Below are 13,550 nucleotides of genomic sequence, written 5' to 3'. Positions count from 1 at the left end.
TGTCAATCACCGTGTTCTTATCGGCAGACTTAACAGCCTTGGTTTCTCAAATGACTGCCTCGCCTGGTTCACCAACTACTTCGCAAACAGAGTTCAGTGTGTAGAATCGGAGGGCCTGTTTTCCGGACCTCTGGCAGTCTCTATGGGGGTACCACAGGGTTAATTTCTCGGACCGACTCTTTTCTCTGTATACATCAACGATGTCGCTCTTGCTGCGGGAGATTCTCTGTTCAACTTCTATGCAGACGACACCATTCTGTATACATCTGGCCCTTCTTTGGACACTGTGTTAACTAACCTCCAAATGAGCTTCAATGCCATACAACACTCCTTCTGTGGCCTCCAACTGCTCTTAAATGCTAGCAAAACCAAATGCATGCTTTTCAACCGTTCACTGCCCGCACCCGCCCGCCCGACTAGCATCACTACTCTGGACGGTTCTGACCTAGAATACGTGGACAACTACAAATACCTCGGTGTCTGGCTAGACTGTAAACTCTCCTTCCAGACTCATATCAAACATCTCCAATCCAAAATCTAATCTAGAATCGACTTTCTATTTCGCAACAAAGCCTCCTTCACTTACGCTGCCAAACTTATCCTCGTAAAACTGACTATCCTACCTGTCCTCGACTTTGGCGATGTCATCTACAAAATAGCTTCCAATACTCTACTCAGCAAATTGGATGTAGTCTATCACAGTGCCATCCGTTTTGTTACCAAAGCGCCTTATACCACCCACCACTGCGACCTGTATGCTCTAGTCGGCTGGCCCTCGCTACATATTCGTCGCCAGACCCACTGGCTCCAGGTCATCTATAAGTCTATGCTAGGTAAAGCTCCGCCTTATCTCAGCTCACTGGTCACGATAACAACACCCACCCGTAGCACGCGCTCCAGCAGGTATATCTCACTGGTCATCCCCAAAGCCAACACCTCCTTTGGCCGCCTTTCCTTCCAGTTCTCCACTGCCAGTGACTGGAAGGAATTGCAAAAATCACTGAAGCTGGAGACTTACATTACTAACTTTAAACATCAGCTATCTGAGCAGCTAACCGATCGCTGCAGCTGTACATAGTCTATCTGTAAATAGCCCACCCAATCTACCTACGTCATCCCCATATTGTTTTTATTTACTTTGCAGCTCTTTTGCACACCAGTATCACTACTTACACACCATCATCTGATCATCACCATCTGCTCATCTATCACTACAGTGTTAATCTGCTAAATTGTAATTACTTTGCTACTATGGCCTATTTATTGCCTTACCACCTCATTCCATTTGCACACACTGTATTTAGACTTTCTTTTTTTCTATTGTGTTATTGACTGTATTTTTATTTATTCCATGTGTAACAATGTGTTGTTGTTTGTGTCGCACTGCGTTGCTTTATCTTGGCCAGGTCGCAGTTGTAAATGAGAACTTGTTCTCAACTGGTCTACCTGGTTAAATAAAGGTGACATAAAAAAATGTAAAAGACAAACATATGAAACTGTCTTTACTTATGTGACCATTTATGGTCCTTTATTCCTACTATTTGTTCTAATATTACTGTTTTAAAACGGCCTCATCTGACTCCAAGTTGCAGTGCTGTCTATGTTATTCCATCTGCCAACAACTGAGTGAGACAGGTGATCATGAACAAGTCTTGTTCACACAATTCACGGACACGACTCCATACAACTACTTTTAAACAAGGCCCACAGGACAACCAGGTTGCGTCAAAGCATCATAACACTAGCATCTAGACACTAGCATCTAGACATTAGCATCATAACACTAGCATCTAGACACTAGCATCATAACACTAGCATCTAGACACTAGCATCATAACACTAGCATCATAACACTAGCATCTAGACACTAGCATCATAACACTAGCATCTAGACACTAGCATCATAACACTAGCATCTAGACACTAGCATCTAGACACTAGCATCATAACACTAGCATCTAGACACTAGCATCATAACACTAGCATCTAGACACTAGCATCATAACACTAGCATCATAACACTAGCATCTAGACACTAGCATCATAATACTAGCATCTAGACACTAGCATCATAACACTAGCATCTAGACACTAGCATCATAACACTAGCATCTAGACACTAGCATCATAACACTAGCATCTAGACACTAGCATCATAACACTAGCATCTAGATTGACATTGTGTTGTTGCTTATTTATATGCATTCGTCAAATTTCTGAGTCTGCTTTTAATTTGCGGTGCTCAGTTGGTAGAGCATGGTCCTTGCAATGACAGAGGAGTTGGTTTGATTCCTGGGACTACCCATACATAATAAAACCAGAAATGAATGCACCCACGACTGCAAGTCGCTTTGGATAAAAGTGTCTGCTAAATGGTATATATTATTTGATTCATTGTTAGTGAAGAAACACAGACGAGTCCAGGCAGATATACATATTAATTTATCTTCAAAAAGGAAAATTGTGTGTTAAACGTGGAATTAATCTTCAGAGAGTTCATTTTAAAGGGAGACTCAGCTACATGACATCATCGTACACCGCGGGTCAACTTCCTGTTTAGAGACATCATCAACAACAAAATTCAAATCAGTCACTGGCTCTTCCCAATATGGGCATGTGTCAATGAACAATGAAAATTGTCTGTAAGCAGGAAGTTGCCCTTCTGTGTATGATGATGTCATTTTTCAGAGTCCACCTTTAATAGAAAAAATATATATATTATAGAATTAGTGAATTCAATATTAAAGTTATCTTCATTGCCAGACTACAGGCAGCAGTGTCTTTGTGTGAGTGTGACTACATAGCAGTGAACAAACTTTGAGTGGTCTTTTCCAGTAAATCAACACGTGAACAGATAGATGTCCATTTTCCCATCAACTCTCTAACAAAGAATCACAAAAGGATGAGAAGTGAGGAAGACTAAGATGTGAAGACTATGGCTTTGTCGAAAATGGCATCCTATTCCCTAGATAGCGCACTACTTTTGACCAGACCCATATGAGTCCTGGTCAAAAGTAGTGCACTATATAGGGAATACAATGCAATTTGGGACGCACCCTATGAGAAAAGTAGAAAGTGCATGGTGTGAAAACAGTAAAACAGTAAAATCTCTTTTATCAATACTAGTCTAAATTATCAACAGTGTCATGATCAACATCTTCTAGTAAGTGTACAGCATCTCTGTTTTGAAGGACTGAAGGGTAAGGGTTAAGTGAAACATCATAGAATTGGACAAACAGATGCCCTCGTTGGCGAAAATGTTTGTGTGTTTGTATTGTTTTAGCCAGGATTATATATAATGCATCCGGATATCCCCTTACAATATTTATTTTTTAAATCACATGTAAAACTGCAAATTTGACATGTGTTTTTTTCCCCTAAGGGTCAGAGAGGTCAACAAGGGACATACTGCTCCTTTAAACTCTGGAAGAAAATAAAATCTTTTGAGCTTTAGTCGTTGAATGTAATGTAATTAGACACTCCAGACGTAAAGCAAACCTACAATGAAAACACATATAGCCCTCATGTCAGTCACCTCGTTCACATTATCAGGTTCCAGGCAGAGGAGAGAGAGAGAAACACCAGTGTGTTGCTGTTTCAATCTTCTCCCATCATCTGTAGTAATCTCCCATAGTCAAACCCAACATCCCCTCCACTGTATGGGTTACCAGATGACCAGACCTCCACACCGCCGCACCAGACAAGGGTCTGTCTGTGGTTCTGTCCCGATCAGGAGGCTCCGTCTGTGGGTTCAGTGTGTGGCTCTCTCCCCTGGATGGGTGATACTCTGGATGTCTCTGGGTCTCTTTCCCCTGGGAGAAGGAGTGTTTGTATGAGTACGTGTGTGACGTCAGTGTGTGTGTGTCCATGTGCGTCAAACCGGTGTGCTGTAGGGGCGTCTGTTACTGCAGGGTGTGTTAGGGTAGATGTCAACGGGGCTGGGTTGGCAGGGCTGGGTCAAAAAGAAGGGGGCCTGTGGCGTGTCTGACAGGGGCAGTGATTGACACAGTCCGGGGTTGTCATAGTGATACGTATGGAATCCCAGCCGCTCGGTTCCGTTGTGCAGCTCGTCACTAAGTCCCGGGCGTAGCCAGAAGGGGGAGCAGTTGGGGCAGTAGCTGGGGGGAGGGCCCACCTGGAACACACACAATCACCATAGAAATAGAATGAGTCATTCAAATTCTATGTATGGATCAACTGCCTACTGTAGCTCTAGGTTTAGGTCTAGGGTTTTGTGTTAGTGCTGTACTCTAACCTCCAGGGGCTCCAGGCAGAGAGGGGTGACAGCCAGGCTGTCCATCCCAGGGGCGCTGCACGCATTGCAGGCAAAGTGAGCCTGAACCTCCCCTTGAGCATCCCCTTCTCCTCCTCCCGTTCCATCACCTCCTCCAGCCAGGGAAGCCAAGTCCACCTCCGACTCATTTTTCTTACAGCAGTAGTACTGGAATTAGTGAAGGGGGGGGAGGTTTTGTTGCAATCAGTTATTGTTCATGAAAGACTGTGCAGATAAAACATACACGGGCACACGCACACACAAACACACACACACACACACACACACACACACACACACACACACACACACACACACACACACACACACACACACACACACACACACACAATTTACAATTTAGTCATTTAGCAGACGCTCTTATCCACACAGGTTACCTGGAGCCTGCAGTAGCACAGCACTGCTACAATACAGAGCAGGATGACTGTGGCGAGAAGTCCTCCACTTATTACTACTGTTCCTGCTGACATTAAACTGGTTAGAACTCTCCATCAAACCCTGGAGAAAGAGAGATGGGGAGGAGAGAGAGAGAGAAGAGGGGGAACTATAGTAGTTACTTATACTCTATGTTCCTAACTATAACTTGACAGCACATTCAAGGAGTGTAATACTTACGTTCAGCAATGGGTTCTATACCTGCAAGGACAAAGACAATCAAAGGACCTAAATTAGTTTGGTTGGGATAGAACCATGATCTAAATGAACTAAGGCCAGGGCCCGTGTCTACCATGTGCCTCAGGATAGGATAGCTGATCTAGGATCTGTCCATACAATCTTATTCATCATGAAATAAAATGTTAAACTGATCCTAGATCAGCACTCCTCCAAGACGCTTTTTGTGGATACAGGCCCAGAACTCACATCAAAAGTCAGGTAGAGGTGGAGAGGGGGAGGAGGCAGAGAAGGGGGCGGAGGGTCCTGCGAGGCCTCAAAACCTCTTCTGGTTGGATCTCCTGCAGAAAGATGAGTTAGAAGATAAAACATGGATCTCTTCATCCATTATATCTTCATCGGTCTCCTATCAGCAGGTGAGAGAGAGAGAGAGAGAGAGAGAGAGAGAGAGAGAGAGAGAGAGAGAGAGAGAAAGGGGCATTCCACAAATCTGTGTGCGTGTGTGCATCTGTGTCCATCAGACAGCTCCTCCTCTATGTCACCACTGCTCTAAATTATATACAGCATGGGCAGGTTGATGCCGTTAAAAGCAATGTGAAATGTCCATCTCTGCCTTTCTCTCTTCCCCCCTCTCTCTCTCTCTCCTTCTCCCAATCTTCTACCTCTCTCTACTCCTCCTCTTCTCCTCACCTCCTTCTCTCTCTATGGGCCATGTCCAAGCAGTTCATCACACAACAGGGTCTGATTACAATGGCGAGAGAGGAAAGGAAGAGGCAGAGAGTTAAGCCTGGAATAAAATATAGGGTTGAAGATTCACCCCTCTACCTTTTCTGACCATCACAGCACACACTGTGTCAGAAAATGCTATGGGATTGAAGACACACACACACTCCTGTAGTGTATGACCTAAAAGGAACCTGTGGTCCCAGGAGGGATCTGCCAAAAACTCCATTAACTATTAACCAGGAGGAAAGAGAGAGACAATGGAGGAGAGGAGAAAAATAGGATCACTATATTACCTACGTAAAATAGTCTACAGAGAATTCAGGAGAGGAGAGGAGAGGAGAGGAGAGGAGAGGAGAGGAGAGGAGAGGAGAGGAGAGGAGAGGAGAGGAGAGGAGAGGAGAGGAGAGGAGAGGAGAGGAGAGGAGAGGAGAGGAGAGGAGAGGAGAGGAGAGGAGAGGAGAGGAGTGAAGAGAGGAGAAGTGAAGAGAGGAGAAGTAAAGAGAGGAGAGGAGAAGTGAAGAGAGAAGAGGAGAAGTGAAGAGAGAAGAGGAGAAGTGAAGAGAGGAGAAGTGAAGAGAGGAGAAGTGAAGAGAGGAGCAGAGAGAAGAGAAGATAGGAGAAATAGAGGAGAAGATATGAGAAGAGAGGAGAAGAGAGAAGAGACGATATGAGAAGAGAAAAGAGGAGAGGAGAGGAGAGGAGAAGAGAGGCGAAAAGAGGAGAAGAGACTTGCAATATCGTAGTAGATCCTCAATATATCTTCTTTTAAATATAATGATATTAATATTTCGTTGTGGTGTGTGTGTGTGTGTGTGTGTGTGTGTGTGTGTGTGTGTGTGTGTGTGTGTGTGTGTGTGTGTGTGTGTGTGTGGTTTCTAACTTTTCACAGGAATAAATCTCGGTGAGCCTGCAATTTTAAAGCCCTGGACGTTCAATTATTCAAAAATCTTTCCTGCAACAATATTTTTCCATCAGGGGACAATTTAGCCAGGTAGTCAAGGCGAGACTCTCCCTCTCCTCTCTGCTCTCTCCCTCTCTTCTCACCTCTTCTGAAAGCACTCTTCTCTCTGTGTAAATAGAGATACACACTCATTCCTAATCTCTCTGTGTGCGTGTGTGTGTGTGTGTGTGTGTGTGTGTGTGGTGTGTGTGTGTGTGTGTGTGTGTGTGTGTGTGTGTGTGTGTGTGTGTGTGTGTGTGTGTGTGTGTGTGTGTGTGTGTGTGTGTGTGTGTGTGTGTGTGTGTGTGTGTGTGTGTGTGTGTGTGTGTGTGTGTGTCTAGGACAGCCACACCACTTGCAAAAATGAACAATGCCAGAAGAGGAGGAGAAGTGGAGAGAGAAAAGTCTACAGGGAATTCAGTCCTACCTGGTCTTCTGTGGCTGCCAATAGACTGTAACTATATGTCCCAGTGTTTGGAGTTTATACTTTATTGCATTAAAGGTGCTATATGCAACAATTTAGTGATATGAATACAACTGAGAAATACCTGAACTCTCTCAGTACATCTTTCCTTGTCATAATCCAAAAACATCCGCTGCAGAGTCATGGTGTTCTACTGTTTATGTTGTCTACCTGACGGAGATCTTTGGGTTGAAAAGTTGCACTGAACAGAAGTCGATCTATTCAACACTGGGTATCTACTCAACAATCTATTCAACACTGGGTATCTACTCAACACTGGGTATCTACTCAACACTGGGTATTTACTCAACAATCTATTCAACACTGGGTATCTACTCAACAATCTATTCAACACTGGGTATCTACTGAACAATCTATTCAACACTGGGTATTTACTCAACAATCTATTCAACACTGGGTATCTACTCAACAATCTATTCAACACTGGGTATCTACTGAACAATCTATTCAACACTGGGTATCTACTCAACAATCTATTCAACACTGGGTATCTACTCAACAATCTATTCAACACTGGGTATCTACTCAACAATCTATTCAACACTGGGGTATCTACTCAACACTGGGGTATCTATTCAACACTGGGTATCTACTCAACAATCTATTCAACACTGGGTATCTACTCAACAATCTATTCAACACTGGGTATCTACTCAACAATCTATTCAACACTGGGGTATCTACTCAACACTGGGGTATCTACTCAACACTGGGTATCTACTCAACACTGGGGTATCTATTCAACACTGGGGTATCTACTCAACACTGGGGTATCTACTCAACACTGGGTATCTACTCAACACTGGGGTATCTACTCAACACTGGGGTATCTACTCAACACTGGGGTATCTACTCAACACTGGGTATCTACTCAACACTGGGGTATCTACTCAACACTGGGTATCTACTCAACACTGGGGTATCTACTCAACACTGGGGTATCTACTCAACACTGGGGTATCTACTCAACACTGGGGTATCTACTCAACACTGGGTATCTACTCAACACTGGGTATCTATTCAACACTGGGTATCTATTCATGACTTTTGTTTTTGAAACCTGCACCTGAAAGTCACTGGAAGTGTATACACTGATTTTGAACTGTTTTCAACATTACACACACGGACGCACGCACGCACGCACCACACGCACGCGCGCGCGCACACACACACACACACACACACACACACACACACACAGAGTTCTCACCTGTGTAAATCAGCACCAGGAGGATGCATCCTGTAGGTCAGGAGTGGACAGCACCTAACAGTCCCCTGGGAAGAGAGACATGACATCATCAGCACAGCACAGGTCAATGTAAACACTGTCAGAATGGTTGAGACATGAGCACAAACATGCTGGAACACTAACTTACTGGTCTTCAACAGTCTTGCAACTTTACCTTTCAATTAAGGCAAAACAGTGTTTCTCGTGCATTCTTCCCTTCCTATAACATGAATTGTACCCCACTCACAATGCCATTATGTAGATGTAATAGTTCTCTGGAAATAGATCTACACTACCTTTAAACTGATAGCACTTCTGGCACTCATATAAGTACATAACTGAGCCAGTTGGGTCAGCGATGCCAGGGTTACAGTGACATTATAGGAAAGGCGTTATAGCAACTAGTAATAGTGATATTAATAGTGTAATCACACACCGCGGGAAACACAGGACCAATTATTGTATTTTAAAAAACGTACCTGTCAGATAAGCCCGTATCCTGGTATTTCACAAACCTGTGATTGGGATATTCACTAAAACACTTTCGGTGTGATGGTCAATGGTGCACTAACTAGCCTACTGTATTACACCGTTGCCCGATGCTTTACTTCGACATCACAAATCCTTTGCCCTGTTCGCTCCAGCAGCTTGTAGTCAATCCGCGCTATAACCGAACTCTCATGTTATCCTTCTTTTCCGTTGTCCCTTGTTTCCACACTCTCACCTGTACTGAGACGGCGTGAGAAATAACCCAGCTGACATCTCATGGCATGTCCCAGATGGTGTCCGTAGGGGCACAGAGACATCGATACGGGCAGAGATTGTGTGTGGTCGGCGAGGCTTTATCCATCACACCGCTGAGACTGGGGGACTGGGGAGAATGGATGCCGTTACGCGTAGTGCTACTCCCTCCGAGAAAACGCAACAGCCTGCGATATGTTACTTGTATCTAACAGCGCCCTGGGTGGATTCTGCTGATATAGGATCAGATTACCAAACCTCTCATTTTAACTTTAAACCGCTCATTCTAACTTCAAACTGGCCTCAGATCAGCTTCCAGGGACAAGCACATCTATCCTACACCAGAGGATGGGGGGTTAAAGCCGGCTATGGAAAACGTTCAATCATAAACCAGGCTTACGTCACTGACCTGCAGGGCTCAATTGTATTGCCAAGAAAAGTAAATATTAAGAAAACTTCTGTTGGACTACCATCCATTGGCACCCACGACCCAAACATATTAGGTTAGTAAGGTATGTTATTAAAGTGTTAGAAAGACAGTCAACGATAACTTTCAATTCGAAATGTCTAACTGTGTGCACGAGTTCTCTAGTCCTAGACCTTATCAAATCAAATCAAATCAAATTTTATATAGCCCTTCGTACATCAGCTGATATCTCAAAGTGCTGTACAGAAACCCAGCCTAAAACCCCAAACAGCAAGCAAAGCATGTGAAAGAAGCACGGTGGCTAGGAAAAACTCCCTAGGAAAAACTCCCTAGAAAGGCCAAAAACCTAGGAAGAAACCTAGAGAGGAACCAGGCTATGAGGGGTGGCCAGTCCTCTTCTGGCTGTGCAGGGTGGATATTATAACAGAACATGGTCAAGATGGTAAAATGTTAAAATGTTCATAAATGACCAGCATGGTCAAATAATAATAATCATAGTAGTTGTCGAGGGTGCAACAAGCACGTCCGGTGAACAGGTCAGGGTTCCATAGCCGCAGGCAGAACAGTTGAAACTGGAGCAGCAGCACGGCCAGGTGGACTGGGGACAGCAAGGAGTCATCATACCAGGTAGTCCTGAGGCATGGTCCTAGGGCTCAGGTCCTCCGAGAGAAAGACAGAAAGAGAGAAAGAGAGAATTAGAGAGAGCATATTTAAATTCACACAGGACACCGGATAAGACAAGAGAAATACTCCAGATGTAACAGACTGACCCTAGCCCCCCGACACATAAACTACTGCAGCATAAATACTGGAGGCTGAGACAGGAGGGATCAGAAGACACTGTGGCCCCATCCGATGATACCCCCGGACAGGGCCAAACAGGCAGGATATAACCCCACCCACTTTGCCAAAGCACAGCCCCCACACCACTAGAGGGATGTCTCCAACCACCAACTTACCGTCCTAAGACAAGGCCGAGTATAGCCTACAACGATCTCCGCCATGGCACAACCCAAGGGGGGGCGCCAACCCAGACAGGAAGACCACGTCAGTGACTCAACCCACTCAAGTGACGCACCCCTCCCATGGACGGCATGGAAGAACACCAGTAAGCCAGTGACTCAGCCCCTGTAAAAGGGTTAGAGGCAGAGAATCCCAGTGGAAAGAGGGGAACCGGCAAGGCAGAGACAGCAAGGGCGGTTCGTTGCTCCAGCCTTTCCGTTCACCTTCACACCCCTGGGCGAGACTATACTTAATCATAGGACCTACTGAAGAGATAAGTCTTCAGTAAAGACTTAAAGGTTGAGACTGAGTCTGCGTCTCTCACATTGGTAGGCAGACCATTCCATAAAAATGGAGCTCTATAGGAGAAAGCCCTACCTCCAGCCGTTTGCTTAGAAATTCTAGGGACAATTAGGAGGCCTGCGTCTTGTGACCGTAGCGTACGTGTAGGTATGTACGGCAGGACCAAATCGGAAAGATAGGTAGGAGCAAGCCCATGTAATGCTTTGTAGGTTAGCAGTAAAACCTTGAAATCAGCCCTTGCCTTAACAGGAAGCCAGTGTAGGGAGGCTAGCACTGGAGTAATATGATCAAATTTTTTGGTTCTAGTCAGGATTCTAGCAGCCGTATTTAGCACTAACTGAAGTTTATTTAGTGCTTTATCCGGGTAGCCGGAAAGTAGAGCATTGCAGTAGTCCAGCCTAGAAGTAACAAAAGCATGGATTAATTTTTCTGCGTCATTTTTGGACAGAAAGTTTCTGATTTTTGCAATGTTACGTAGATGGAAAAAAGCTGTCCTTGAAACAGTCTTGATATGTTCTTCAAAAGAGAGATCAGGGTCCAGAGTAACGCCGAGGTCCTTCACAGTTTTATTTGAGACGACTGTACAACCATCCAGATTAATTGTCAGATTCAACAGAAGATCTCTTTGTTTCTTGGGACCTAGAACAAGCATCTCTGTTTTGTCCGAGTTTAAAAGTAGAAAGTTTGCAGCCATCCACTTCTTTATGTCTGAAACACAGGCTTCTAGCGAGGGCAATTTTGGGGCTTCACCATGTTTCATTGAAATGTACAGCTGTGTGTCGTCCGCATAGCAGTGAAATTTAACATTATGTTTTCGAATGACATCCCCAAGAGGTAAAATATATAGTGAAAACAATAGTGGTCCTAAAACGGAACCTTGAGGAACACCGAAATGTACAATTGATTTGTCAGAGGACAAACCATTCACAGAGACAAACTGATATCTTTCCGACAGATAAGATCTAAACCAGGCCAGAACTTGTCCATGTAGACCAATTTGGGTTTCCAATCTCTCCAAAAGAATGTGGTGATCGATGGTATCAAAAGCGGCACTAAGATCTAGGAGCACGAGGACAGATGCAGAGCCTCGGTCTGACGTCATTAAAAGGTCATTTACCACCTTCACAAGTGCAGTCTCAGTGCTATGATGGGGTCTAAAACCAGACTGAAGCGTTTCGTATACATTGTTTGTCTTCAGGAAGGCAGTGAGTTGCTGTGCAGCAGCTTTTTCAAAATTTTTTGAGAGGAATGGAAGATTCGATATAGGCCGAAAGTTTTTTATAATTTCTGGATCAAGATTCGGCTTTTTCAAGAGAGTCTTTATTACTGCCACTTTTAGTGAGCTTGGTACACATCCGGTGGATAGAGAGCCGTTTATTATGTTCAACATAGGAGGGCCAAGCACAGGAAGCAGCTCTTTCAGTAGTTTAGTTGGAATAGGGTCCAGTATGCAGCTTGAGGGTTTGGAGGCCATGATTATTTTCATCATTGTGTCAAGAGATATAGTACTAAAACACTTTAGTATCTCCCTTGATCCTAGGTCCTGGCAGAGTTGTGTAGACTCAGGACAATGGAGCATTGGAGGAATACCCAGATTTAAAGAGGAGTCTGTAATTTGCTTTCTAATGATCATGATCTTTTCCTCAAAGAAGTTCATAAATTTATTACTGCTGAAGTGAAAGCCATCCTCCATTTGCGAAGGCTGCTTTTTAGTTAGCTTTGCGACAGTATCAAAAAGAAATTTTGGATTGTTCTTATTTTCCTCAATTAAGTTGGAAAAATAGGATGATCGAGCAGCAGTGAGGGCTCTTCGATACTGCACGGTACTGTCTTTCCAAGCTAGTCGGAAGACTTCCAGTTTGGTGTGGCGCCATTTCCGTTCCAATTTTCTGGAAGCTTGCTTCAGAGCTCGTGTATTTTCTGTATACCAGGGAGCTAGTTTCTTATGACAGATGTTTTTAGTTTTTAGGGGTGCAACTGCATCTAGGGTATTGCGCAAGGTTAAATTGAGTTCCTCGGTTAGGTGGTTAACTGATTTTTGTCCTCTGACATCCTTGGGTAGGCAGAGGCAGTCTGGAAGGGCATCAAGGAATCTTTGGGTTGTCTGAGAATTTATAGCACGACTTTTAATGCTCCTTGGTTGGGGTCTGAGCAGATTATTTGTTGCAATTGCAAACGTAATAAAATGGTGGTCCGATAGTCCAGGATTATGAGGAAAAACATTAAGATCCACAACATTTATTCCATGGGACAAAACTAGGTCCAGAGTATGACTGTGGCAGTGAGTAGGTCCAGAGACATGTTGGACAAAACCCACTGAGTCGATGATGGCTCCGAAAGCCTTTTGGAGTGGGTCTGTGGACTTTTCCATGTGAATGTTAAAGTCACCAAAAATTAGAATATTATCTGCTATGACTACAAGATCCGATAGGAATTCAGGGAACTCAGTGAGGAACACTGCATGTGGCCCAGGAGGCCTGTAAACAGTAGCTATAAAAAGTGAGTGAGTAGGCTGCATAGATTTCATGACTAGAAGCTCAAAAGACGAAAACGTCATTGTTTTTTTTTTTGTAAATTGAAATTTGCTATCGTAAATGTTAGCAACACCTCCGCCTTTGCCGGATGCACGGGGGGTATGGTCACTAGTGTAACCAGGGGGTGAGGCCTCATTTAACACAGTAAATTCATCAGGCTTAAGCCATGTTTCAGTCAGGCCAATCACATCAAGATTATTATCAGTGATTAGTTCATTGATCCACACATTGATCCACAGAAATGTGGGCAATGTCCCTC

The 13,550-nt window shown here is 44.1% G+C and overlaps 1 protein-coding gene across 1 annotated transcript; it reads right to left on the bottom strand.

Moving 5' to 3' along the window:
- Positions 1 to 2,426: 2,426 nt before the first annotated feature.
- Positions 2,427 to 4,792, bottom strand: LOC123723732 (protein FAM163A-like). Its single transcript, XM_045698608.2, has 3 exons — positions 4,672 to 4,792; positions 4,256 to 4,441; positions 2,427 to 4,135 (listed from the first exon to the last, which is right to left on the bottom strand). Exons 1-3 carry the CDS (start codon positions 4,762 to 4,764, stop codon positions 3,875 to 3,877), a joined length of 540 nt encoding a protein of 179 aa, XP_045554564.1. The 5' UTR covers positions 4,765 to 4,792; the 3' UTR covers positions 2,427 to 3,874.
- Positions 4,793 to 13,550: the final 8,758 nt, after the last annotated feature.

This window comes from Salmo salar, chromosome 17 (genome assembly GCF_965601325.2).
Source record: "Salmo salar chromosome 17, fSalSal1, whole genome shotgun sequence".
Taxonomy (NCBI): Eukaryota; Metazoa; Chordata; class Actinopteri; order Salmoniformes; family Salmonidae; genus Salmo; species Salmo salar.
The sequence above is the reverse complement of the archived record's forward strand: the minus strand, read 5'-3'. Positions and strand labels throughout refer to the sequence as shown.